Below are 27,982 nucleotides of genomic sequence, written 5' to 3'. Positions count from 1 at the left end.
TTACGTCCCATGTCAATGATATCCGGAAACAAGGATCATCTCTTAAATCATAATGTGATTCCATGGGGGATAACTCGTAAGTATTTTATACCCAACATAGCACAGATAATGAACATCTCACTATTACATACTGAATAATACAAGATATAATAATATGTATGTATTTTTAAATGAAGATAAATTACACAATAAAAAAATAGTATCACACAATAATTACGTTATCAAGTCTATTGTGTTACAGCTCTTAAACCCTTCCTATTTTTCCTTATTGCAGCTGTCTTTCTGTGATTTGATTTCCTCTGTAGGTGTCTCATTGACACTCGTCCTCATATAAAACATGCTGTCGCGATGACGCTAAACCCCGAAAAAGTAGGAAATGGTTATATTTCTCCCGCCACTATAAATAATCGCATATCTCATCGGTGATCAAGTTCTGTTTGTAACCAAATGCACATGGTCGGTGCATCATTACCCTCATTTGAATAAGCACCAATTACAACCCAAAAACTTTGTATACGAATATCATTACACCAGAAAACATAGATCTAAAAATAATTGTCTTTTCACAAAACTGTGTTTCCACCGTATCAAAGCTCCACATCGGGGTCTCTAAACGTGGTGTGATTATGGATGTGACTGTTAATTTGCTTTATATATATATTTCATTTGCAAATATACAAATCGGATCAGACACAAATTTAAAACTTGTATTCCGTCTTCTACCGTAAAACAAAAATTATCAAATATACATATGCCCGCATTTTTTTAAAGAAACAATGATGATGACCAATTCCCAAAAGTTACTGTACCGCATATTAAAAGTTCCACCGCTGACCCATAAAACACCAATTTTGTGAAATCGGTAGGAGTTTAGCGCAAGGAAATTCTGCTGTGCGATTTCTTCACTTGTAATAGATACATGATATCACGATCACCATCATGGGAAATAGGGAGTGGGGTACGTAATTTCGCACACCTTCGGTATTTATTCAAATACAGTGCACTCTGATTGTATATACCCCGAAGTGTTTTTCAGACTGTTCAGAAACATCGTATTCTCTGTTTGATAATAATGCAACATGGCATTGTTCGTGTTATCAGAGCACAGTTAATAAAACACACATCAACAGAGCGAAAGAACGATAAGAAAAAGACATATGTAACAGACAAGGCTTTGTTTGTTTGGTTTGTTTTTGTTTAACGTCCTATTAACAGCCAGGGTCATTCAAGGACGTGCCAGGTTTTGGAGGTGGAGAAAAGCCGGAGTACCCGGAGAAAAAACCACTGGCCTACGGTCAGTACCTGGCAACTGCCCTACGTAGGTTTCGAACTCGCAACCCAGAGGTGGAGGGCTAGTGATAAAGTGTCGGGACACCTTAACCACTCGGCCACCGCGGCAAGGAGTAGCGTCTGATGAGGACAACAATCTCAACCAAATTTTCACAAGATCCGCAACAAAACCATATGAGAAAGATGTATGCATCTTCTGTAAAAAAAAATGTGGAACAAAACGATTCTCAATTCATCACGTATATACATGATTACCATATGATGATAACATTAATTAATTAGTAATTACCGTACAAAAACTAAGCAGACAGGCGTGTCAAATAAATAAGTAAACACTTGCTTGCACTGCATGCAAAAGTGAATTAAACACATGTCTGATCATTTCATGCTATATGCAGGTTATTTGAAGCCCATGAAACAGCTTTTCATTATTGTCAGAAAAGCAATAAAGTCTAAATACATCATACTGGTATTTTATAATATCAGTTATCTGTCAAACAGCATTCTAAAATAGACCAGTATGTAAATATCTAAATGTGTTAATCAAATGTTTAACACCATGTCATCTAAATAGCATAACTCGTAATACAAAATATAATTTGTAAATTCAGGAGGCTACAATGGAAGCTGGAACAAAACTTCAGACAGTCTTGGAGAAAGGTAGAGATGCTGCAATGAAGGTAAGACTAAGCACTCGAATAAATTCCGCTGATGCCCATGCATTAGATTTAATGTATCACGGAAATTGTTGGACGACATCGGTATCAAATGCACTGCGAGAAAGGAGTCAAACAACAGATAATACAACTACAGAGATTACTGCGGAAATAGAGTTTCTAACCTTGGTGGAAGACCTCCTTCACGATGGACATATAATCAGTATCGCAACATTTCAAAAGACATTTGAAAACATTAGACAGTTAAATGGCATCCCTTCCCCAAATGTTCCACGAAAGTCGTTATAAAAGCTACTCATCAATGAAATTGCAGATTTAGAGTTCAGTAAGCCACCCAAAGTGAATGAGGCTGAACGTGTTTTCAGCAAAGCAACCAGAGCAAAGGCAATATTTGAAGCTGAAAAGTTTGATGAAAACATAAACATGAAAGATATTTACAATGTTTCATTGAACATAAGGAAACGCATTATTTCGCCAGAGCCATGGCGTTTTTGCCGCAATGAGAATGCGATCAAACAATCCCCGATCTTCAAGGAGTTCTACGACAGTTTTGTTTGCAGTAATTCTCACTCTTTTACAGCTTTCTTTCCACGTTCTTAATTTGTTCTTCTTCAGCACGGCCCATAAACCAGCTTCGATCGTCCCGATACGCTCATTTAAGAATTGTTCATGCAGATGTTGTCCTTTCTCTGACAGTGTCATCAAATCTGTCTTCACCCATTCTGTCATAACGTCTTTGGGTACGATGTTGATGACATCTTCTAGTCAGTTACCATATAACTGATCATACCAATCTTACCAATGTATCTCTGGTGAAGTTTCTGTCGCATTCATCAACGAAGGATGAATAATCTCATTAAAAACCCTCGAGAATGCAACTGAAAGGAACCTGCACCTGGTCTGTGCATGGACAGACCAAGCAAGGTCAACTTTTTTCGATGCTTGGCACTTGGCCAGTTCACAAGAGGAAGCAGATACAAAACTCACTCTGGAAGCAACTGAAAGATGAAGCACATCAAGCTTATATATCCACTCACTGGATTCAGATGTGTTCATTCTATTTTTAAGACGGTATCCACGGCTCCCACAGTGTACCAAATTCTGCACTGGAACAGGGAATAGGCGACGTGAAATAGATTTGTGGCATATCTATGGTAGTCTGTCGCCTTTGGAAATTGAAGCCCTACTTGGTTTCCATGCGTTTTCCGCAGCAGATAATACTGTAACGTTTTCCGGCAAAGGAAAACTGTCATTTTGGAAGGCATTTCAATCTGCAGACAAATCAATGAAAAGCGTTTTCGCAGACCTCGGAAAGAACGAACTCACAGAAGACATGGAAGTAAAGATCGAACAGTTCACATGCTCTCGTTATTGACCGAAAACAACTCTCACGGCTCTCACGGATATATAAGCGATTTCTTATTTTTATGCCATGTTACTTAAGGGTCATCTATATAGCAGAATAATGTTGAATTTCAAACATGAATAAATATCTTTAAATTTGCACAAAAATAGTCATATAATATACCATAATGTTTGTTTGGACATGTAGTGTCTTAAAATCACAAATAATTTGATGTAGATGCTAACAATTTCTTCTAAAGAATTACTTTGTGGTAAGTTGTAGCATGGAATAATTTTAAGTCACAAAAATAACCAAAACTGAAAAATAGCCCAGCTGTCATGCTCACAAGTGTCTATAGCACAAGGTAGGAGCATTTGTTTGACCGGATTCGACTTTATGTAGGTATAAACACATATTTTGTTTTGACCTTGTAAAATCTGTGTTCATACATATCATAAAGCCAAATCTAGTCAAATCAATGCTCCTATTTTGTGCTTTAGACTCTTGTGAACAAAACGACATGACTGTTTTGCGCAATAAATGCGATACAAATGAGTTAAATATGTCCCCCTGAAACATACATTTTTCTCATGTCTTGTTGAAATTTACAAACAACTGAACAAATTAAATGTCAACATCAAGGCCCACAGTTTGACATGTTACATATCAAAATTTTATCAAGTTACTTCTAATAAATTGCACCCTAGTAGGGATTTAAAGCCTTGTAAAATATCAACTGTTTTGGATGGATTTGCTGTTTAGATGCCCCTTAAGTAAATGTTTAAAACTTAAATATGTAAATATTTTCTAAATTTGAACACTTACAACGAAGCAAACAGTTTATTAAAATGCAGTATTTACTAGCAACATCATTGAACAATAACCTTATACCCTTTATGAACCATTTTTGAGACAAAATTATGAATGAACTCTATTTATTATGACTTATATAAATATATCAATTTTTGCTAATTTCGGTGAAGAAAATCACTTAATTCAATCATGTTATAATAGAAAATCAAATATTATTAACATATTTCATGAAACGTCTGCATATTTGTATTCGTTTTGCCAGAGTTCTTTTGCAAAAATCTGGTTGCTATGGACGCCATTTTGATTAATTGCAAAACGTGACAGCTTTCGGTAGAGCGAAAATCGTATTTAACTGCATGATTTACTTAAAACCTCATTGGACAGCAACTTTTTACCATTTAGAGCGCCAGGTTGGCGACAAAACGTATGAAGGTATTATAAATGTCATTTTTAGGTTTAAAAATCAGTTGCGATTGCCGCCAGTTTGTCTATTTCTTAACTGTTACCACTTCCGGTGAGGAAAACTCTATAATCATTAAGGGGCACCTAAACAGCAAATCCAGTCAAAACATTGATATTTTACAGGCCTATAAATCCCTATTATGGTGCAATGTCACAGAAGTAACATGATGAACTTTTAGTATGTATCATGGCAAACCCTGGGTCTTGCTGTTGACATGTAATTTGTTAAGCCGTTTGTAAATTTCAACAAAACGTAAGAAAAATGCATGTTTCAGGGAGACATAATTAACTCATTTGTATCCCATATATTACACAAACTTGCCATGTCGTTTTGCTCACAAGTGTCTAAAGCACAAAATAGGAGCATTGGTTTGACCAGCTTTGACGTTATTATATGTATAAACGCTGTTTTTATTTTGACCTTGAATTGCAAATGGCGGTCGTGAATGATATCTCACAAATATGGCATATAAGGAGGTATTTAAAACATCAAAAATGCTCTTATTAGACAATATAAAGTATTCTTGAAGTGGCAAGAAGACTGCTTTTATGAAAAAATGTTCAACCGTTGAGTTTGGGGTAAAATATGCCTATTTCTGAAAAAGGCTGCAAACTCACCATTTTAACAAATTGACATTCAAATGTTCATGTTACTATGATGAGATGTCTTAAAAGTACGATATAGGAGTTTTGTTATTAACTGAAATGCCTCCTTTAAGTCATATTTGTGTAATATTATTCTCAGCTGGCATTTGCATTTCAAGGTCAAAACAAAATAAGTGTTTATACGTACATACAGTAAAATCCGGTCAAACAAATGCTCCTACCCTGTGCTATAGACACTTGTGAACATAACAGCATGGCTATTTTTCAGGTTTGATCATTTGCGTGACTTAGAATTATTCCATGCCAAATCTTACCACAAAGTTACTCTACAGAAGAAACTGGTAGCATCTATAGCATATTATTGGTGATTGTAAGAAGCTACATGTCCAAACAAACATTTTGGTATATTACATGACATTTTTTGTGCAAAACTTAAGGTATTTATTCGTGTTTGAAATTCAACACTATTCTGCTATATAGATGACCTTTAATGTTCTTTTATGTAACCACCCATTGAACTCTGAATAAAAACACATTTTGGGAGATATACGCTTAAATGTATTTGTTATGTCACCTTTATGTCAAAATTTGGTTGCTATGGCCGCCATTTTGATGACGTCATTAAATTGACCAGACGCAGCTGTCAGAATGACAACAAACCTTTTTTTTTTATTAAGGACCCACTAAACTAGGCTATTTTAAGTGTAAATATAGCTGGAATTGAAACTGTAAAGTGTGTGGAAAATTTACATAGTCCTGTGTAATCCATCCTTTCAAATAATACTTTTTCAAATAATTTAGCTAATGAAGAAGTCAAGTGTAACCCTTCAAAAACTTGCTGGAACAACAATATCCCATGATTAAACGTTTGTGGCACATATGTTGATTGCAGATGACGCACTATGATTTGACCAATATGTTCCCGCCATTTTTCAAATGTTGTTTTTAACTTTCTTCTTTGAAATTGAAGTTCCTTTCCAGATATTTCTCCGATGGTGTTTTTGTATGGGAGCACGATGGCATCTGTATAAGTTTTAGAACAGATTCATCAACCTTGACTTTAAATTGTGTGTCGAATAAATCATTTTTATCTGGCGATGGTAAATCCCCGTAATACTGAGGCCAAAGGTCACATTTGGATCGATTGTCTGTAGCCACAGTACATTTGTAGATAATAGGTTTATTGGCGCCTTGTATCCTCAGTTTTGTAAAAATCCCGTTAATCAATTTCGCCAGATTTCAGCAACTCGCTCTTTTTATCAGATTTCAATTTCTTTTTCTGTATAATGGTTTTGCTTCCTTAACTCTTGAATCATGTCTTTGTATATGCGATGCGACATAATGTCGCATTCCACTCTAGGTTTCCCCGAGCTGTCCAAGAACGCCTTGTGTGTCGCATATAAAAGTGGTGAAGTTCATTTTTGTCCAGTTTTGGTTTAAATGTTCACTTGGGATATTTTTATGACATTTCCAAGATGATTATCTGGCTATGACGGATTTAATATATGTGAAAGCGACAATAAATGTAGGCCTTTTCAGCGATTCTTCTTGTTGTCCTCAATACATACTAGGTCACAAGTATGATGCTTTATTCCAGTTAGAAAATCCATGTATATTTTGTTTTTCATTTTAGGGAAATGGCATGCAGATTCGTCATTCGACGCAAGTATTGGAAGATGGTGTGAAATTTCGTAGGAACAATCAGTCTATTTTGCACGATGTAATGAATCTTTCTAGATATGCTGGGTTAGCGATAAATTCTGTCAATGTCTTTGATGAACGACACTTAGTTGACCATGTATATGTCGGACCAGTCCGTATCAAAGGACTCTCTCCATTGATCAGGTTTCTTTTAGCCAAGTGTTCTAATAAAATTCCTGATCTATAGCTGTTAGATGAAGCGTCCGCATTGAGATCGCCACACACGAACGTTGTCCCTTGCTCGTAACATTGATCATATAGTGAAATTAACTCATATACACTATGTATTACAATACTGTTTATCTGTTTTATTGCTTGAAGGCAGCAGGGCTTAAATCACAAACATCCGTTCTTTGTTTTGGTTACTTAAGCGAACTGTTGTTATGTTATCAGTGACTATTTCATAACATAGATGGTATAACAGCAGTTTGCCTTAATATTTCTCTGGTCGTATTTAGGATATTTAAAATAATGTTAAATACTAGTGGTAAAGATTAGACAAGAAACAAACATACAATGTATCACTGTAAATTTATTGAAATATACATCATAAAATGTTCTTTTCTTTTTACCACCCTAATTTTTTTTTTTACAAACAAGTGTGAATATCGTCTGAAGAAGCAAAAAACAATGAAATAGAATCCTTTCAGTAAGTGGTTTTAAAGTGCTTCCTGGTTCTTCGGACCCCTATTTCCACAATCAACAAACAAGTTTCTAGTGTCACAAACCATCAGTCAAGAAACAGATGCTCCAACACGATTCTATTTCAGCTCAATTTTTAAGGATTTTTCATCAAATTTCCCTACCATGAATTGTGATATCTGTGAAGTGTTAATTTCTTATTGTATTCATATGTTAAAATATCACTTGAATAATTCTGAAGCGAACTCTGAATTTTTTGACACAAACAAAAAGCAAAGCATTTTCTGTTTGAATGAGATTTTAAATATTTTCACCGTGTGAATGCAAACAATCTACAACTGATTTTTCCTTGAATGTTCAACTCAACTTTTCCTGAAATGTTAAGGGAAATGTACAGTTCATGGTATCTGAAATGACAGAGTTTGGCAATTAACCACAAATATTGTGATCAGTTGCTGCAAAATACAAAATAAGGCCATCAAATTCCACACTGCTTCCAGACATGCACGAGGAATTAAAAGGGATGAAAATCAAGGATTAAAATGTTTGTGCACAGCGGTTAATCCCTCAATGAAGTTCAGAGTGAAACAAGAAAGCACTCACCCAGCACTACGCCTCTGTGTCAAATAAATAATTTATATCTCTACTCAGAATTCACACTCGCTATTCCTCACATGGTGTTCACCATACAACACCAGCAGCCAACATGGTAAATCAAGTCTGGTGCGGATTCATAAAATCTTTTACAACTGTAATAATACAAATGTGTCGTATCTTTTTACAGAAATGTATCAAAACAAAAATGGGAAAAACAAAGTGTGTTCCATTGAGAACTTCCATCCAGTTGATATTACTACCTTTACATCTCAATTTTCTTGTACTTTCACATCAACACTCAGACTCGCCTACTAACACTTTCATACATGTAGTTTAGCATCGACATAATAGCATAATTAATTTTTAGTATTCTTTTCATCTATCCATTACCTATTACTTCTGAAAGCCTCCTTCAATTCAAATTGAATTACATGTACTTCATTTCTATAATAAAACATACACTGACCAATAACAATCAAAATCAGGTATCCATAAGGTATTTTTTGAGAATGGATATTTCTCTCGATTCTTTATTTGATAGCTGTCATTCTAGCTCAATTAAACTAATAAAAAAAATAAATAACATGTTTACAATTTCTGTAAGAAAAATTTCCAGTGAAATCGCTTGATGGTATCACACATACAAGAACAATCGCCGTCACTAAACTTCACACAAGTCTCAGGACAAATATATATACACAAAGTGTTCCATGAAATTTTTTAATCATGTCATCATAAAGTTCTGCTAAAATGAGACTTTTGCAACACTTGAATAAACATTGCAATATTAGCAACAAATAATTATATCATGTCACAGTTTGTAACCATTAAAATCTGTCACATGCCATGTGACAACTACACAATGTCACATCTTCAGTGACATACCCTGGAGATGTTCGTCACCTCATAAATTATTAATCCTGTTTGAATGATCATCAACACACATTCCAAGCACAAAAAAAAAAAATACAAGCTTTTCTTTCAGTCTGTCACCTTCTAACATATTTATAAACTTTCATTCCACTATTTCATAACTTTGTTCCAAATAATCGTCAAAATGTAGTACCTTGTGTCACGTTGCCGAAAATAATGCATTTTTATCAACCAGCAAGGTTTGAGAAAGGGGAGGTAACTCCTAATTTATATATTGTCTTAAACAACAAGGAATCTTTCTGGAGAATAACTTTTGTTCCAAAAATGTTCTTCCCCAAAAAACTAATATGCCATCTGTATATTACATACAAAGAGGAAATTTTCATCCGTATGTAATTTCTATCTATCCATCAGTCCTTGATTCAGAAGACAGGTATGAATAATCATCGGAAATCCTCAGAATTCCTCGGAAATCTCTTGTCTACACTGTCCAGGATAGTTACAGAAGAGTTACAGATGACTACTAGATGTTAGCCCATTCTCAGTACATCAGCCCTGCCTGAATGAATGTTACACGAGAGAAAGAAAGGCACAACCCTCTAGGCCAGATAACTGTATGTGTCCTTCTGTCCTTCCACACGAGCCAGATACTCTTTCTCTATCAGGATATCTATGCATTTCTGAAATTAAGAGTGGAAAATTGAAGTCAGCAATAGCGAAAATCAAAATGAAATCGGGAAATTTGTAAAGCCAGTAGCCTTTTTATTAATAAGTCAAAAAGTTAATGTCCACAGTGGAAACTCAGATTACATTGGATCTGGTGGAACAGATGTAGTAGAGTGTGAATTACTCTGTAATATAAATTTGTTATAACAGTGTTACAGAAGTAAACCCTCTCAATTTATTACTTGTTTTAGGAATTCAAAAAATGAAAATTTTAAAACACAAAAATGGTTCTTAACCATTTTGTAGTCAGATACAAAAAAGAACAAGCAGCGAAAGGCAAACAAATACCTTTATAACAGGAACACGAGGTTTGAATCGTGAAGAAAGTTGGTTCAGCACTTCGGCCAGTAACTGTTGATGTTTCAACATTTTCCTCATCTTCATTATCCTAACTATGGCCGCCTGTAAATGGACAGAATGATGAACAAGTGGTAACAATTGTGTGTATGCTGTACAGGTGCTAGATGGGTCATGCAACCTAAAGCATCATCAGTTGTGTTTTCATATTTCAAATTACAGCATGAAGAGATTATTCTGGGACATAAATGGAACGGAACATTATCAGGGATTTGAAGAAAGTGAGCTGAATTTTATCTTATAATTATCATATCAAAATAATACATTACTAAAATGTTAACCTTTTTGTCCAAAAAATTACTGGTGAAAATCCTGAAGCCTTGAACAAAGATTTTACCTGGTCTCTACCTTTAAAATACTATTTTTTACTTTATGGCTGGACACAAGTTAAAAATATTGTTTGACTTGTTGTCTTAACTCTTTCGTACTTTGTGTTCTTTCGGGATTCTGTACCGGAAGTGGTTATTAGGATCACTCTCAGAATTTAAAACAAAAATGGCAGACTACATGTGCATTTCTGGTGTGTTGTTTTCCATATAGAAACACAAAGATGTTATCTTTGTACATAATTGAGAAATATTTAACTTAATTATATCTAGATGTCGCATTGAACACTGTGAAACGTCTTAACACTGATATCTAAAATGAAAATGTAGCAAGCCGCCATATTGTTTACATTAACAACCTATTGAGAAAATATCAACTATTTCTCTAACGAAAAAAAACAATAACCTGAACGAAATAAACATGAATTTATCAACAAAAATTTTTGTTTCAAAAATTATGAAATTTTTATATGTCATTGCATTGGATAATTGTATGTGTTGGATGCTGTTTTCAAAAAATCAACACCTAAATAAGGTCAGCTTTGCCTGTCGAATATATAGTCGAATAGTCAAAAGTGGGGAAGAGAGAGCATATATATGTCGACTATAGTCAACAACTGTACTAAAAGAGTTCATAGTGACCTGTATTAGGAGCTTTCTATCTTCCTCTATATGTTTATGCGTGGCTTCTTGTTCCGTCTTCACTTCTGACTTCATGGGCACATTGATATTCACACGAAGCTTTTTACTGAAATAAAACCATTGATATAGTGATACATTTACTCTCATTAGTAAAATTTCAGTCCAGTAAGATACTAGGGTACAGAAAATGTGGCTGTTATGGACAGATATTTTAATACCTATTCCTGATTGTACAGATCTACCCAATAGGTATTTTACCAAAACCTAGACATCTTCCACAAAGTTCAGCATAATTACCAGATATGTACATTGATAAATCTTGTAACCATCAGGACTTATAGTTTGTTGGCACAGTGGAAGATTTAATCAAAAGTAATAACTTATTATGTGCATCATCCTGATAGCCATGGCTTGCATGAATAGGTCTCATCTGCTATACATTTTGCTTCCCTAGCGAAATTCTAGAGATTTCTTTTGCTAATTTGGCAGTATTTTGCTTTGTAATCAACACTGTCACACTCAGACAATTCACTTAGGAGACCATTTTTGTATACAGGTGTGTGGTGTTGTTGTGCGCAGGCGTTATCATATATGACGTAAAAAATGTACATATTCAGACTGCTGAACAGCAAGACATTCCCCTTTTACCACTACTGATTCACATCTTTATATACAAAGCAAAATCCAATTGTCATTGCTCATAAGGTGATACATTTGATAAATATGGAATAATAATTAAAAGAACCCTCCCCCATAAAAAACAGTAGGAAAAAAAAACATGTTTTACCATGATGTTGCTTTTAATAATACAACCACCACTATCAGTAAGTTTCACTGTCTTCTAACGACAAAGATTGGTCAATACAGATTGTCGAAGTAAACACAAACCTGTCACTTCACAACTTCAGGAGATTCTAATACATACAGGTGATACACAAAGCAAACAGATCAAAGTACCATCTAGTGAGTACTCACTTTTTATAGCCGAAGTATAGAGATAGTTGTGCGGAGGCTGCAAGAGCATTCTCATCGTCTTCCGTCACCAGTAGTTTGGATTTCAGCAGAATCTGCAGTACTTGTACAAGTGTGTCCTGTAGATAAACAATATACAATTAACATTGTTGCACTCCTAGAAGACAAATATTTTTTTCCTGAGGGATTAATTGAATGTTTCTTCGTCTTAGAGATGAGACGGGGGATCACGACCTGATGGGAAGATTCTTAAGTTGCCAAAGGTGAGGCTTGCTGAGTGTCTGAAACTTAAGAATCTTACCCAGACGTTTGAGATTGAGCTTTCTCTTACCCTGGACAGGGATATCCGCAGTTTTACCGGGGTGAGATTTTCTTATCTCGCCCTAGGGAAAAGACAAGCTACACGTGCCCTTTTCACGTTCTCAACAATTGTATTTCGCCACGTCAAAAATACTATGACGTCACGGCAACAGTACAACGACTTGTCAACAATTCAATCACATCATGTCAACATTTTCCTGCATATAATTGATGTAACGTCAATATTAGACACATAAGAGGGTAAACAGGTTAAGAGAAAAATAATCATTCACCCCCATGGAAGTGAGACAGGGGAATCTCAACCCTCGGGGTAAGATAATTAAGCTGCCAAACACTCAGTAAGTCTCGTGTTTGGCAACTTAACAATCTTCCCCTCGGGTTGAGATTCCCCTGTCTCACCCCCAAGGGGGTGAAAGATTCTATCAGTCTCACACTTACAAGAGGGTGAATGACTATTTTTTTTCAAACCCCTCTATGTATTATCATGTATTAAATATCTTACATCGATACAAAACAATAGTGATGTAATTGTATTGCTGCTGTGATGTCATTGTAATGTTGTCATGACGTCATGCAATTGTTGAGTGTAACATTGTAAAATTGTGGATATCCCCGTCAACAAAAAGAAAAATTTGTATCTTCTTCATATACAAGGATAATGATTATTTCATAAGTGACTGTCTAATCAAGGGAAATAATCGATGTCTTCCCCATCCTGGAGTTCAAATACAAAATGACAGCAAATGGAAGATGTGTTGTACAGATCATGGGCATTACATACCATTTTGATTTGTGTACTATCTTGTACAGATCTTGTCTGTTACATACCATTTTGATTTGTGAACTATCTTGTAAAGATCTTGTGCATTACATACCATTTTGATTTTTGTACCATCTTGTACAGATCTTGTCTGCTATATACCAATTTGATTTTTGTACTATCTTGTACAGACCTTGTCTTATACATACCATTTTGATTTGTGTACTATCTTGTACAGATCTTGTGCATTACATACCATTTTGATTTTTGTACTATCTTGTACAGATCTTGTCTGTTACATACCATTTTGATTTGTGTACTATCTTGTACAGATCTTGTCTTATACATACCATTTTGATTTGTGTACTATCTTGCACTTGTTGTACAGACATGGTGTCTGTGCTGTTGAACTGTAGAAGGACGGCAATTTGAAATGTTGATGCCTGAAACAAATCAGATACGTAGTAAATATATAAACAGATGTTATCTCAACATTCAATTATAAATAACAGGGACATTAATTTTCATTTTAAACTACTATCACCATCAGAATCAGTGCCAATGTTGTGAATCCTTTTGTTCTTATCTTATCAATGTTGATCACCTCCGCCAAAAACGACACCAAAAAATTCAAAAAACTTATTGATTTGGTACAATAATCTGTAAAACCGGAGCTATTTATTACAGAATACAAAATCCAATTATTTGGGGGAAGAAAAACAGTTCCATGGCAAGGTGTCCAATAAGTCTTTTCCTATAGGTCTTGATGTCATTGAATTGCTTTAGTTTTCAATGAACGTTGTAATTGGCTAGGTTCTTCAAGAATTCATAGTGATTTATTTTCAGCTAGTCTTAAACAGACAAGCTAACCTATATACACAATAATGATGTACTTTTATAATTCAACACCCACCTGTAGAGTGTAACGGTTTTTGAAGCAGTGCGTCACCAGTTCTCCTTTAGACATGTGGTACAGCCAGTTCAATTTCCTCCCACTATGACGGTTGCTATAGAAACATGTAAATCTTTGGAAGCTCCTTTCCATCTGAAAGTTAAACATTTAAGCATTGGATGCTTTCCTTCATTGAATTTAAATTTATATTTTGCAACATTAGAAGCTTATTTTAAAATCAAGTCAAAATGCTGCAGTTGTATATGTCACTGTCTTGCAAAACATATATTAATGAATCAGGAAGATTTAGATAGAAATTTAAATTTGAGTTAGATAACATAAGCATTGCATAGTTAGTGCCATCTGTAGGAATAAAAGATGCACATTCAATTGATAGCTGTATTTCAGAAGATGGATATTTTAACTCTTGTTTGTACCAACATCAGTTGAACATACACATGCCCCGCAGAGTATTCTTGAGATTTCAAAGAAATATTTTCTTAGCACATTATAGTGTATTCTATTGGAATCATACTTATTTTTTTCTTATGACTTAACTTTTCATTTCTTGAGCTTGTCTTAACAACCACAAATATAAAGACCCTTCTGAGGTTCCGAGGGATAATTCCCAGAAAATTATCTACAGGAAGTTCCAGAAATTCAATGCATGGGGAGTACTAGAGAAACGTGGCCTATCATATAAGTGCTGTTTGAATCAAATCATTAATTTTTTTTGTCTCTGTTTGACAAACTGGGTGTCCTTCCATTGGGTACATATTTTCCTGGAATAGTCCTGAACTAAAATCACATGTTGGTCTTTAAATATTGGGATATTATTTTCTTTGTGACTGCGTAACATGGTCCTACTAATACTGAAATGAACAGGTAATACTGCAGCAGACCTACCTCCTGAGGTAAAGAGAAAGCTGACGAAGACTGCTGGAATGGCCAGGATCCTGAACTCAATACTTCTATACTGAAGTCAACTGTAAATATCAAACACTTTCTATTATAAGAACTGACTTCTCAAAGCAATGGTAACGTTTGGCCATGCGTGACTACTATTGGCATAATATACACCTGGTCAAGGATGTGTATCAACACATTTACGTAGCATGACCGTAGATTACACTTGCCATTTTCAGCATAATTTACCTTGTTGTATATTGTAATAGGTCATCATCCACAATAGAACTTTTTATATCATAATAATATTCATACTTGCTTGACACAGCAATATCAAAGTAATGCAATAATTTAATATCACCCAGAGGAGAATTCATCTTCAAATTCAACAAATGTATACATTTATCATAAAGCCCTCTACATTTGAAATATCTTTAGCTTTTTCACACTAATATCAAAACAGAGTTGTGATTTTAGCTTAGTTTGAGTTCGGAATACTTTGAATTAACATTCAAAACTTTAAAAACTATATATTGCAGGAACTGAAGAAACTTTTGCTTACTGTCGAGTTCGTCCTCCGATGATTTTTTGAGATGTTCTTTGAACTGATCATTAAGTTCTTTGCTCACACTGATATCCTGGAACATGCGCTGTAACTTGGATGTATACTCAAACCCGCAAGCTTGCTGTAACACAAAGTAGGTAGAATCGTTATCAGAAAAGTAACAGAAACCACACAGGTACCATACGAACAATGCCATGACTTAAAAGCAGTCAAGCAAACAATAAAAGCTTTCCTCCCGCAAACATTCAAAAGTTAGATACAAATATTTTTCCAGTATAGATAATTTTAGAGATTACTTGCCCCTGTCAATTTGATAATTACAGTAGAATGTCTGTGAAAATTAAGTACAAAGTTATCTTGATGAAGCCTCCACTTCGAGGTGACACTGGTTGTCCATTAAACAAAAGAACATCATCCACTGACTTTGTGCTGACGCTTGGGTTGTGATTGAAAAATACCCTTTATTACAAATAACACATTCATGTCTCCAACATGCATTTTAATTAACTTGGATGGCTGTGTACATTAATTACCACTTAAACTTGTCTTAACACACATTAAACTGACAATGTTGATACAAACACTGATATTTATTTAAATTTAATGAGGGTCAGTGTATGCGACTGACCTTGAGTTTAGAGATCATGCTAGCCTCAGCATCATCACTCGCTGACATATGTTGTACAAGCCGTTTGGCTAACATCTTGCTGTAGAACTTCTGGAACACATCTTTGTCCTCAATGTACTTGAAAACCACCATCTAAAGAATAAAGCAGGCTCACATTAATGTTCTTGAAAATATTACACAAGGACACATTTTCTCTGATATGATGAATCATGTCATCATCATTATAGAGATCATTACATGTATATGAAACTGTATTGAAAGATAAGCCACAATTATTTTAGATAGAGACATTAGAAGTATATAAGTATATAAGAAAATTGGTCTACAGGATAGTCTGGTAACATACTTTAATCGTTTGTGAGATCTACACCAGTAGTTCAAACTTCATTGTGATACAACATTTTTTTTATCCATTCACAAGTTTTTATCGGAAGCATTTGAATGATTAAAACTTTGACCAATTCTTAAGCAGAAATTAATGTGTAAACCAAAGAGACAATGTTTTTAAAATCCTTTCACCAAGAGGAGTTTTTGCACAAGAAGTGATAGCAAACAAAATGACCTGAAAATTCAAATCTGTAATAGATATGGAGTGTGTTTAAAACTTACAACTTGGTTTAAGGTATCCTCAAGTTCTGCCTCTTCTGGGTTCTTTGAACTGAAAACAAATTTTCACAGTTAGATATGCAATCAATCCAATTCTACCCTTGTTGTAAATTGTCTAAGATATATAGTAGTGTGTTAAAAATAATATAAGAATATATCTGTAGGTAAAAATATTATTTCAACTAATTTTCTATTTATGAGACAACTTTAAATTTAATTTTAAGATCAACAGTATGCATGTTTAAGGCCAAAAAATTGAGGTGTTCCCTAGCTTTCAGGCTTGGCCCAAAGCTCTATGTGACTAGTGTGCATATTTGTCAGTACAGGCATATACTGGAAAGCTGATACTATTTCAATATTTTTTTCTGAACATCTTGCCTATTATAAAAAAATAAATCCTGACAATTTTAACTCAAAGTTAACTCATTTATTTATAACAATCTCTAATTCATGGGCCCCAATTTACTGACGTCCTTACCTCTTTTTAAGCAGGAGATCACAGTAGCGTGCCAACAGCTCTGGCGATTTACTGGAGGCGTTGGCCAACTTAGTTACCGAATTATTGTTGATGAACCTGCCACAAGCCTGGAACAAATACGCAATCATATGTCATACAGGTCTGGAATCAACAGCACTCAACGGTCATTGGATCAGTCATACAGGTCTGGAATCAACAGTACTCCACGGTCATTGGATCAGTCATACAGGTCTGGAATCAACAGTACTCAACGGTCATTGGATCAGTCATACAGGTCTGGAATCAACAGTACTCAACGGTTATTGGATCAGTCATACAGGTCTGGAATCAACAGTACTCAACGGTCATTGGATCAGTCATACATGTCTGGAATCAACGGTCATTGGATCAGTCATACAGGTCTGGAATCAACAGTACGCAACGGTCATTGGATCAGTCATACAGGTCTGGAATCAAGAGTACGCAACAGCCATTGGATCAGTCATACAGGTCTGGAATCAACAGTACTCAACGGTCATTGGATTAGTCATACAGGTCTGGAATCAACAGTACTCAACAGTCATTGGATCAGTCATACAGGTCTGGAATCAACAGTACTCAACGGTTATTGGATCAGTCATACAGGTCTGGAATCAACAGTACTCAACAGTCATTGGATCAGTCATACAGGTCTGGAATCAACAGTACTCAACAGTCATTGGATCAGTCATACAGGTCTGGAATCAACAGTACTCAACGGTTATTGGATCAGTCATACAGGTCTGGAATCAACAGTACTAAACGGTCATTGGATCAGTCATACAGGTCTGGAATCAACGGTCATTGGATCAGTCATACAGGTCTGGAATCAACAGTACTCAACGGTCATTGGATCAGTCATACAGGTCTGGAATCAACAGTACTCAACAGTCATTGGATCAGTCATACAGGTCTGGAATCAACAATACTCAACGGTCATTGGATCAGTCATACAGGTCTGGAATCAACAGTACTCAACGGTCATTGGATCAGTCATACAGGTCTGGAATCAACAGTACTCAACAGTCATTGGATCAGTCATACAGGTCTGGAATCAACAGTACTCAACGGTTATTGGATCAGTCATACAGGTCTGGAATCAACAGTACTAAACGGTCATTGGATCAGTCATACAGGTCTGGAATCAACGGTCATTGGATCAGTCATACAGGTCTGGAATCAACAGTACTCAACGGTCATTGGATCAGTCATACAGGTCTGGAATCAACAGTACTCAACAGTCATTGGATCAGTCATACAGGTCTGGAATCAACAATACTCAACGGTCATTGGATCAGTCATACAGGTCTGGAATCAACAGTACTCAACGGTCATTGGATCAGTCATACAGGTCTGGAATCAACAGTACTCAACGGTTATTAGATCAGTCATACAGGTCTGGAATCAACAATACTCAACGGTCATTGGATCAGTCATACAGGTCTGGAATCAACAGTACTCAACGGTCATTGGATCAGTCATACCGGTCTGGAATCAACAGTACTCAACGGTCATTGGATCAGTCATACAGGTCTGGAATCAACAGCACTCAACGGTCATTGGATCAGTCATACCGGTCTGGAATCAACAGCACTCAACGGTCATTGGATCAGTCATACAGGTCTGGAATCAACAGCACTCAACGGTCATTGGATCAGTCATACAGGTCTGGAATCAACAGTACTCAACGGTCATTGGATCAGTCATACAGGTCTGGAATCAACAGTACTCAACGGTCATTGGACCAGTCATAAGGTCTGGAATCAACAGTACTCAACAGTCATTGGATCAGTCATACAGGTCTGGAATCAACAGTCATTGGATCAGTCATACAGGTCTGGAATCAACAGTACTCAACGGTCATTGGATCAGTCATACAGGTCTGTAATCAACAGTATGCAACAGCCATTGGATCAGTCATACAGGTCTGGAATCAACAGTACTCAAGGTTATTGGATCAGTCATACAGGTCTGGAATCAACAGTACTCAACAGTCATTGGATCAGTCATACAGGTCTGGAATCAACAGTCATTGGATCAGTCATACAGGTCTGGAATCAACAGTACTCAACGGTCATTGGATCAGTCATACAGGTCTGTAATCAACAGTATGCAACAGCCATTGGATCAGTCATACAGGTCTGGAATCAACAGTACTCAAGGTTATTGGATCAGTCATACAGGTCTGGAATCAACAGTACTCAAGGTTATTGGATCAGTCATACAGGTCTGGAATCAACAGTACTCAACAGTCATTGGATCAGTCATACAGGTCTGGAATCAACAGCACTCAACGGTCATTGGATCAGTCATACAGGTCTGGAATCAACAGCACTCAACGGTCATTGGATCAGTCATACAGGTCTGGAATCAACAGCACTCAACGGTCATTGGATTAGTCATACAGGTCTGGAATCAACAGCACTCAACGGTCATTGGATCAGTCATACAGGTCTGGAATCAACAGTACTCAACAGTCATTGGATCAGTCATACAGGTCTGGAATCAACAGCACTCAACGGTCATTGGATCAGTCATACAGGTCTGGAATCAACAGCACTCAACGGTCATTGGATCAGTCATACAGGTCTGGAATCAACAGCACTCAACGGTCATTGGATCAGTCATACAGGTCTGGAATCAACAGCACTCAACGGTCATTGGATCAGTCATACAGGTCTGGAATCAACAGCACTCAACGGTCATTGGATCAGTCATACAGGTCTGGAATCAACAGCACTCAACGGTCATTGGATCAGTCATACAGGTCTGGAATCAACAGCACTCAACGGTCATTGGATCAGTCATACAGGTCTGGAATCAACAGTACTCAACGGTCATTGGATCAGTCATACAGGTCTGGAATCAACAGTACTCAACGTTTTCATAATATTTTGTTCTGTCCATTCACTGGTATTTTCATCTGTGCCACTCTCCAAATCAGAGGAAATTTAACCTGCAACTATTTCTCCATCACAACAGCAGTATCAGATATGGAATTTCAAAGCAGCATTTTGCCAAAATTTCATCAGTTTATTTCCAAGTGTACATGTTCATGCATGATTTTATATTTTCTTGATACCTCTTGCCCAATTCTGATGAAACCATTCTGACTTTAGTTTTTTTACTTTAACCTGCTGTATGTCTCCTTTCGTGTGTGTATTGTTAAACTGTTGTAAAGTCTATGTGTCCAGTACCCAACATGTACTTTATCATCTTCTTTGGCTCTAGTTATAAGCTTATAGACTAAAAATAGTAACCTAGATGACCAGTCGGAAATACTCGGGTTTCATCCATAGAACAAAAGTATGCATATATGGGACTTTCATGATCTGCGAAGCAGGTGTTTTGCAAAGAAAATAGCACATTTCCCTAATATTTTAACATGGTTTATTTTCATTAACATTTACATGTGATATTAGCAGCAGGAATACTCATGCGGTGGACGAGTAGTATACTAACATTCACTTGCTCAAACTAATTTTACTTGTACATGACGACCGGACGACTGATTTTCTAGACCCCTACACTTTTTTGTTCTCACAGTAAAAGTGGCATTTCATCCAAAGCAATCCCCAACAATTTAGACCTACTGACTTACAATATGCTTAATCAATTAATATGTTAAATAACAACAACTTTATTCTTAATATGACTGTGCAACAAGAAACATTTTTTATAGTAAATCTGAACACATAAACACCTCAGCTGATATAATTGGTCTGACAACTACATAGCGAAGACTCTCCAGGTTGAACTTATAATTATCATGGATTTCCAACCTATATCTCACAATTAGTCACTGTTTTCATTACCTTATCAAGAGCAGCAACAAATCCAGCATCGTTACTGAAGGCCGTCATGACGAGGGCATGGTACTTCTTATGGACATCCAGGATAGTCTGAACATAAACCTTGGGATCCTACAACAAATACAGAATAATCAACTTCAGCAATCCTCTGTTCCTGATTATTTGTTAATCAAGTTAAATCAAGGGTCACCTTGTAGTAGCTGGTGGCTACCTTACTGAACATTTGGTTTGGTTTATTTTGTTTAATGTCCTATTAACAGCCAGGGTCATTAAAGGATGTGCCAGGTTTTGGAGGCGGAGGAAAGCCGGGTAACCCGGAGAAAAAGCACCCACCTAAGGTCAGTACCTGGCAACTGCCCCACGTAGGTTTCGAACTCGCAACCTAGAGGTGGAGGGCTAGTGAAAAAGTGTTGGGACACCTTAACCACTCAGCCACTGTGGCCGAACAACATAGAGGAGACACTTCGCATAGAGTAATTAAGATTAAGTGTCAAACCATGACAGCATAGGACAGTCTGTGATCCGAGAAATACAAACAAGCCACACACTTTGGATTTTCATCTGATCAGTATCAGTCTGATGATCTACAGATTTGAGCTGCTGTTGTAGTGATGTTGGACTAATATGATGACTTGAAGTGGCTATGCCTGATGAATATTCAATTGGCCATTCACTGGCACCTTAATCTTATCCACAGGCCAAAGATTTAAACAAAGAGTCATTTTTCCAGTTTCTAAAATTATAAGTACATTTTCTGATCTCATGTTCCTGTGTAAATAATATTATATGAAACAACCATGAATGACATATTTGAGGACTTTCTAAATTCCAGGATAGGATTCAAGGCCACATGACAAAATTCAAGGCCACTCTGCACCTAAAAATATAGCTTTCCACTCCCGCACAATATTACGACTATATGTCCCTTGTTACTTACATTGAGAGCTGACTCTCCACACTTGTCTATGGCAGCCACACCTTGATTATAAATGTGGGTTTCCAGGAGGGATTTTAGTTCTCCAAGCCCATCCTGAATTCTTGAAACCAACTGGTACATACGACCAAGGTCTGGAACATCAAAATTCTTTACAAGTTATTTTGTTATTTACAATGAAATAATATCAATTTGAATGTGTTAATAATGATTAGCAAGCAAATCTCTTAAATTTATCAATTGATTTCAAATTAATTATTCCTTGAACTTTACATAATGAAATCGAAGATATACTAATTACATGTACCAGAAATTTTTATTTGGAGTATACGTATCTATCTAATATCAAAGGGACCCATCCAATATCTACCTGGTTTGCAAAATATTCAGAACACATGAGAACATTAGAAGTGTCATCAAAGTCAGCTGTTCAACAGATGAATAATGACAATCAAAACAGGTTAATTGCCAATTATAATGCTATAAACTAGTAGGGAAAATAAACAGAATATATTACCATCATTTTTGTCATCATCAAGCAGATTCTGGAACTCATAATGGAAAATCTCCAGGTGTTTCTCAATAAGAACTTTCTCACACTTCCGAGCTAAGACGTCTTGTGTGCTCTCGTGTAAATACAACTGGACACGCTTCTGCTCTTCCATCAATCGAGCTTCCGCCTATTAAAGCATCAATTTTGCATTACAAGAAATGTCGCAAACACAAACTTTTTAAAACAATTTCTGACAGTAATCTTTTGATGAAAAAATTGAATAAAATCCTTATTTAAGCCAAGGATAAAATAGCCTACCTTTTTCATATATTCTGTAACAGGATTTTGACGTAGAAATTCGGTACTCTCACGAGTAAAGAATCTTTCTGTGTCATCCAAGAAGGGGGACTCGAAGTTTTCTTTGTACACAGTCAGCGTTGGCCCCTTGGCCGTGGGATCTTCCTCATTGAGACCAAGTTCCACTGTGAATGGCAATATACATAAAATAGTTTCAACATTTTTTACAAAAAACATGCCATAAATATTGCAATAAATAAATTTGACATCTTACTATATATATTTATTGAATTGTGTAAAAAATCATAACTATAATCCTTCACATGTACTAGTTTTCATGTTTCAAAACTGGTAGCTGTAGCAATACTATTAGCCACAATTGATTTAGCTATTATGTAATGATGCCAAATTTGATTGCTAATTTGAAGAATTTTCACTCAAGCTGCAAAAACTTGTCATTACAGAGTAACTTCCAAGTTTCAGCACTGAAAATTTCAAATATTTGAAGACTGATTTGAAGATAAACCATTTCATTTACAATCCAAAAACATTGATGCTATATATTTCTATGATCAACGAGACAAAAATGAATAACTTTTTAAACACAACTCACCATAGCAGTTGATAACCCCGCTCACTAGGCCAGTTTTAATGGTTTCTCCATTTCTTTCTTTCTCTATCAACTTTAGTACAGCATTAGTTACTTGTTTGTTAAGTGGCTTGAACAGATTGTCCTTCCAAGTTATGAGAGCAAGCTGTAACATTAAATATATAGTAGCGATAAGTCAGGTTAGATCATCTTTCTTTAAAGGGTAGCTATCATACTGTCACTCTGAGGTCTCAATCTGCCAGTGATTATCTTCATTTTCTGATAAAACTGGCTACACAAACCAATGCCCTCCAAAAATTCCCTGAAGGCTATACAGAAAAAATATTTTGAAACTTTCTTTATCTGATTTGATACTTAATTATTATCATTTTGTCTGACATTTTCAATAATAACACTTTTATAGTCATATGGTTATTTACTGACAATAAAAAAAAAACTCAAAATTCAACATCTTTTGATACTATGCGTCTTTTTGTGAAATTTCGCACAATTAAGAGCATTTTCTTTTACAGAGAACCATTCTTCGAGTGTAATTTCATGGTACATGTGTAAATTATCCTTTTTTTATGCATTTTTTTAATATCTTGGGAAAACAGGTGTCCATAATGTCAACCCTACCTAGAATTTAATGGAGTTATATTCTAAGAATTTGCCATTGTCACTAATAAATTGATCAACTTCAAGAAATTGCAGAGTTTTCTTATAAGATAATGTTCACATAAATTCAAAAGACTGAATATAGTTTTTATGGATGACAACTGCAGTGTACATGCTAATCATCACTTCTTGCACTCTGGCATTTAGTTGCTTTTTGGTTTTTTTTATTTGGAAACCGAAACTTTTAAACCACAATCAGGGCTTTTTCTCACTGGTTTGGGAAGGGGCCTTTTTGTCTCATTTTGGGAAGAAAATTTGTGAATTGGGAAAGATTTTTTCAGGAGTACTACAAATTTTGGGAATTTGGCTTTAAAATGAAATAATTCCAATTGGGAATGGGGCCCATTAACGGCCCAAAAAAGCCCATACAATCTCTGATCTAGAAAAATTAATACATCTCTAAAATAATAAATTTATCATAAAGACAATGACCATGTATTGAATACTATAATCATCTTCCATTTTTGCAGGGAAAGTAAATAATACAATATTTTTTCTACCAAATACAGGATTTAAAAAAATCTTGCTTGTAAATGTTCCTTTATAATCCGTACAATTCATAGAACCTGAACCTTTGGCCTCATTTCATTTTTAAAATATCATTTGTTTTCAGACAGAATTGACAATGAAGGGAACCAGCAATATACTTCATGTTGGTATAATTTACCAGTAAGTTTTGGTCTAGCATTTGTGTTTTCAATTTGGCATATATATTAGGGCTGTAATGATACTTTCCCTCACGATACGATACGCATATCGATACAGGACCCACGATACGATATGTATGTATGTATGTAAAAAGCAAAAATTATCTTATTGTTTTGTAATTTTGTGAAATCATTTTATGTATCGAGATACATATCGTATCGTGGGTCCTGTATCGATATGTATCTCGATACATAAAATGATTTCACAAAATTACAAAACAATAAGATAATTTTTGCTTTCCAGAATTTAATGTTTAAATTTGTTTATATCTTTAAACATGTTTGTTTACTGTTTCTTTCTCATCAACTGTTTCGTATGGGAATCCAAATTTTCGCCGAACGGGCGACTTCAATGTTGCAGGTGGTGAGGCAAGTTTCCTCCTCTCGGCCATGTTGCTTTTTGTAGTAGGTTTAGAGAGCGCGCAAAGGGCGACAACTCGTTTATAGTAAGTAATCTAAGGTATCGCGATACTAAGTTTACGTATCGTGTATCGTATCGCGGTTAGGTACGACGACATTTATCGTAGTATCGATATATCGTTACAGCCCTAATATATATCAACAACTATAAAGTTACAGAAATCCGAAATGACTCTAATGAGTACGACTTGACCCAGCATATAAACAGTATTGTAAGACTTACAGAATAGATTTCGTAGATGCCCTTGGTGCCTTCATCACACTCACGTCGAACCCAGTGACGATTAAGGTAGGCACACACACCATTTAGCACTTTACTTGAGAATTGATAGTCCTCCCACTGTTTTGTGTAAAAGGACAAAACCTGTTCATCCAGCAGATCTTGACCATTCTGTGAACAGAAGTAATACATGAATATTCTGGATTTCTACACTTTTGACGGCCACATTTACTGGAGAGTGAAGCAAGTTTTATGAGACATCCTCATCAATGTTACAGAATACTTTGTTTTTTTTGTTCAACGTCCCATTAACAGTCAGGGTCATTTAAGGACGTGCCAGGTTTTGGAGGTGGAGGAAAGCCAGAGTACACGGAGAAAAACCACCGAAAAACCACCGGCCTACGGTCAGTACCTGGCAACTGCCCCACGTAGGTTTCGAACTCGCAACACAGTGGTGGAGGGCTAGTGATAAAGTGTCGGGACTCCTTAACCACTCGGCCCTTACAGAATACACGTACATATGTTTCATAGTTTACTATAAACTTAAGCCATTAGACAGCTTCATATTATCACCTTGAACGAATAGCATTATAGTTTTATCATCAGCAATGCTTTTCAGACAAAATCCAAGGAAGATCATTATTCTTGCATAAACATACCGTTAACAAGTTGACAAGATATAACTTGAGGAAATCCCGAAGTCTCTTATATAACTCCAGACCAACAAATTGCGCTCCCCCTGTGGGAGGTTTTTGGCGCCGGCCAGCAGGTCCCCTGGCTTGCTGTTGACCACCTTGACCAGGGTTGTGGACACTGGTACAATAATTATAGACATGCCTGCACAAGGGTCAAGGAATTAAACTGACCAGATGTGCACCTAAACCAACTCTTATAAACTTTTTCATATATAGGGTACAAGCAATAAAACATAAGAAGGGTGTTAATTTGTAAATGAATGTCTGGCAACTTACTTACAACTTGTTATCAGCCATTGAATGATATTGCATATAATTGAAAATTAGGTTAAACAGACTTTAATTACAGATAAAGTCAAACCCATGTGTTCTGCATAGTATAATTATTTATAAAGGATACGTGTACAGTTCCATGTACCGAGTCTTGGCCATACTCTGGCGTCTGTATACATGCTGAATGCCACCTCGTAGGTCATCCCAGATCTGATCCAATCCAATTTGTCTTAACCCATGAGGGTTCTGTGTTCTTGATGATCCAGACATATTTATTAACAAAACTTATCACACTATTTCAACAAAATAACTTATTTAAATTTAGCACAACAAAAAAACAACCAGTGGCACTAAAAGTATCTTCCAATCCCACTGGTATGCCAACAAAAAATTTCCAGAGGGGAAAATGTTTCCTTAGCCACACTTTTCCATTGTAACTTATCCTTGATTTTCTGGAGACACAACCTGTAATCAAACAAAAGCAAATGTTATTTTAATTGTAGGTTCAGTTTCATTAGTACTATAAATGAGTCATGATATAAATATAACAAGATGAACTCATAAACATTAATAAGTTTGTAAGTTATTTGGACTCAAGTTGAGCCACACCAAAAACTTTTCTTTGTCATTTTAAAAATAAATATATACATTATTGTATACTAAACAAGTTCTTAAATACAGTTCTTCTTAACATTTTCAGCACTAATGCCTGTGTGCAGGTACATTTTGTCTGTATATATATTATAATATCACTTAAAATATATACATCAGATTCTACACTTTTTTTGTAATTTGAAGTTGGTATATAATAAGAATATTTCCATTTCTGATGTAAGGCTTTAGAAAATTATTAAGTTAGTCCTGAGGAATGGGACATCGATGGGAATCATGTTTCTTGTGTCATTGTGATCAATACACTACACACTACACATGAACATCAGCTGTATATCAACACAATCAATACATTATAACAACAACTCGCCGGATCCAATAGAATAAATAACACCATACTTTCAAAAACAACGGAAACTTTCTTGAAGGCGAAACAGTATGGGAGTTGGCAGTGGTGGTTTTAGGGAGGGGGGGGGGGGGGGGGGGGGGGGGGGGCATGGGATACCAATCAAAATTAACAATTTTGATAATTGATTTTCAGTACCACCCGAAAATCACGTTATCTTCCAATGTTCGAAAGGATCTCGAAATAAAACATGCATGTGAATAAAAGTTATTTCGATCTAGGCACTGAGTGACTTATATCGAAAAATAGATATCTATAATGGAAGCTGAGTCACTCAAACGTTTGTATATTGGCATTTTTCAGTGAACAATATGGCGACCAAACAAAAAAGGAATTTCGAAACACAAATATTATTTCCAAATTTCAACCTATGGTTGAGCATACAGCATAAATATTGAAAGTTTATAAACAGAAATAGATTCTTACGAATAAATAGGTCTCCTTGAAATCCATTTTAACGCTAGAAGATGTTATTCCAGTCCCTTGATGAATGGCCCAGTTTTTCCCACACGGTCAGACCATTTCCCTCTTTTTCAAATCCAGTTATCTCCCTTCTACAGAAATATTCACCGCTAGGTGAAGTAAATCTCATAAATAACCGATAAACAAATAATTCTTGAATATCCAGAAGATTGTTTATAAA

At 35.7% G+C, this 27,982-nt stretch overlaps 1 protein-coding gene across 1 annotated transcript; it reads right to left on the bottom strand.

The window, feature by feature from the left end:
* Nucleotides 1-7,406: 7,406 nt before the first annotated feature.
* On the bottom strand, nucleotides 7,407-27,876 carry LOC117322387 (cullin-1-like). The gene is made up of 20 exons (XM_033877262.1): nucleotides 27,766-27,876; nucleotides 26,449-26,786; nucleotides 26,013-26,190; nucleotides 25,357-25,524; nucleotides 23,353-23,494; nucleotides 22,761-22,924; nucleotides 22,467-22,629; nucleotides 21,953-22,083; nucleotides 21,019-21,126; nucleotides 17,186-17,292; nucleotides 16,711-16,759; nucleotides 16,102-16,233; nucleotides 15,471-15,594; nucleotides 14,909-14,988; nucleotides 14,024-14,155; nucleotides 13,461-13,553; nucleotides 12,033-12,148; nucleotides 11,058-11,163; nucleotides 10,021-10,134; nucleotides 7,407-9,686 (listed from the first exon to the last, which is right to left on the bottom strand). Exons 2-20 carry the CDS (start codon nucleotides 26,589-26,591, stop codon nucleotides 9,606-9,608), a joined length of 2,331 nt encoding a protein of 776 aa, XP_033733153.1. The 5' UTR covers nucleotides 26,592-26,786; nucleotides 27,766-27,876; the 3' UTR covers nucleotides 7,407-9,605.
* Between the last annotated feature and the right edge of the window lie 106 nt (nucleotides 27,877-27,982).

Source organism: Pecten maximus, chromosome 2, assembly GCF_902652985.1.
Source record: "Pecten maximus chromosome 2, xPecMax1.1, whole genome shotgun sequence".
Taxonomy (NCBI): domain Eukaryota; kingdom Metazoa; phylum Mollusca; class Bivalvia; order Pectinida; family Pectinidae; genus Pecten; species Pecten maximus.
Note: the sequence above shows the minus strand (reverse complement) of the source record. Positions and strands in the feature narration are given on the sequence as shown.

What these genes read in the sequence shown, in the direction of transcription:
- LOC117322387 (XM_033877262.1), bottom strand. Translation starts at nt 26,591, where the DNA reads ATGTCTGGATCATCAAGAACACAGAACCCTCATGGGTTAAGACAAATT. An exon ending in CGGGGTTATCAACTGCTATG is followed by an intron (nt 22,925 to 23,352) that starts GTGAGTTGTGTT and finishes TGCCATTCACAG; the next exon opens with TGGAACTTGGTCTCAATGAG. An exon ending in ATAGTACACAAATCAAAATG is followed by an intron (nt 12,149 to 13,460) that starts GTATGTATAAGA and finishes GTTTATCTACAG; the next exon opens with GACACACTTGTACAAGTACT.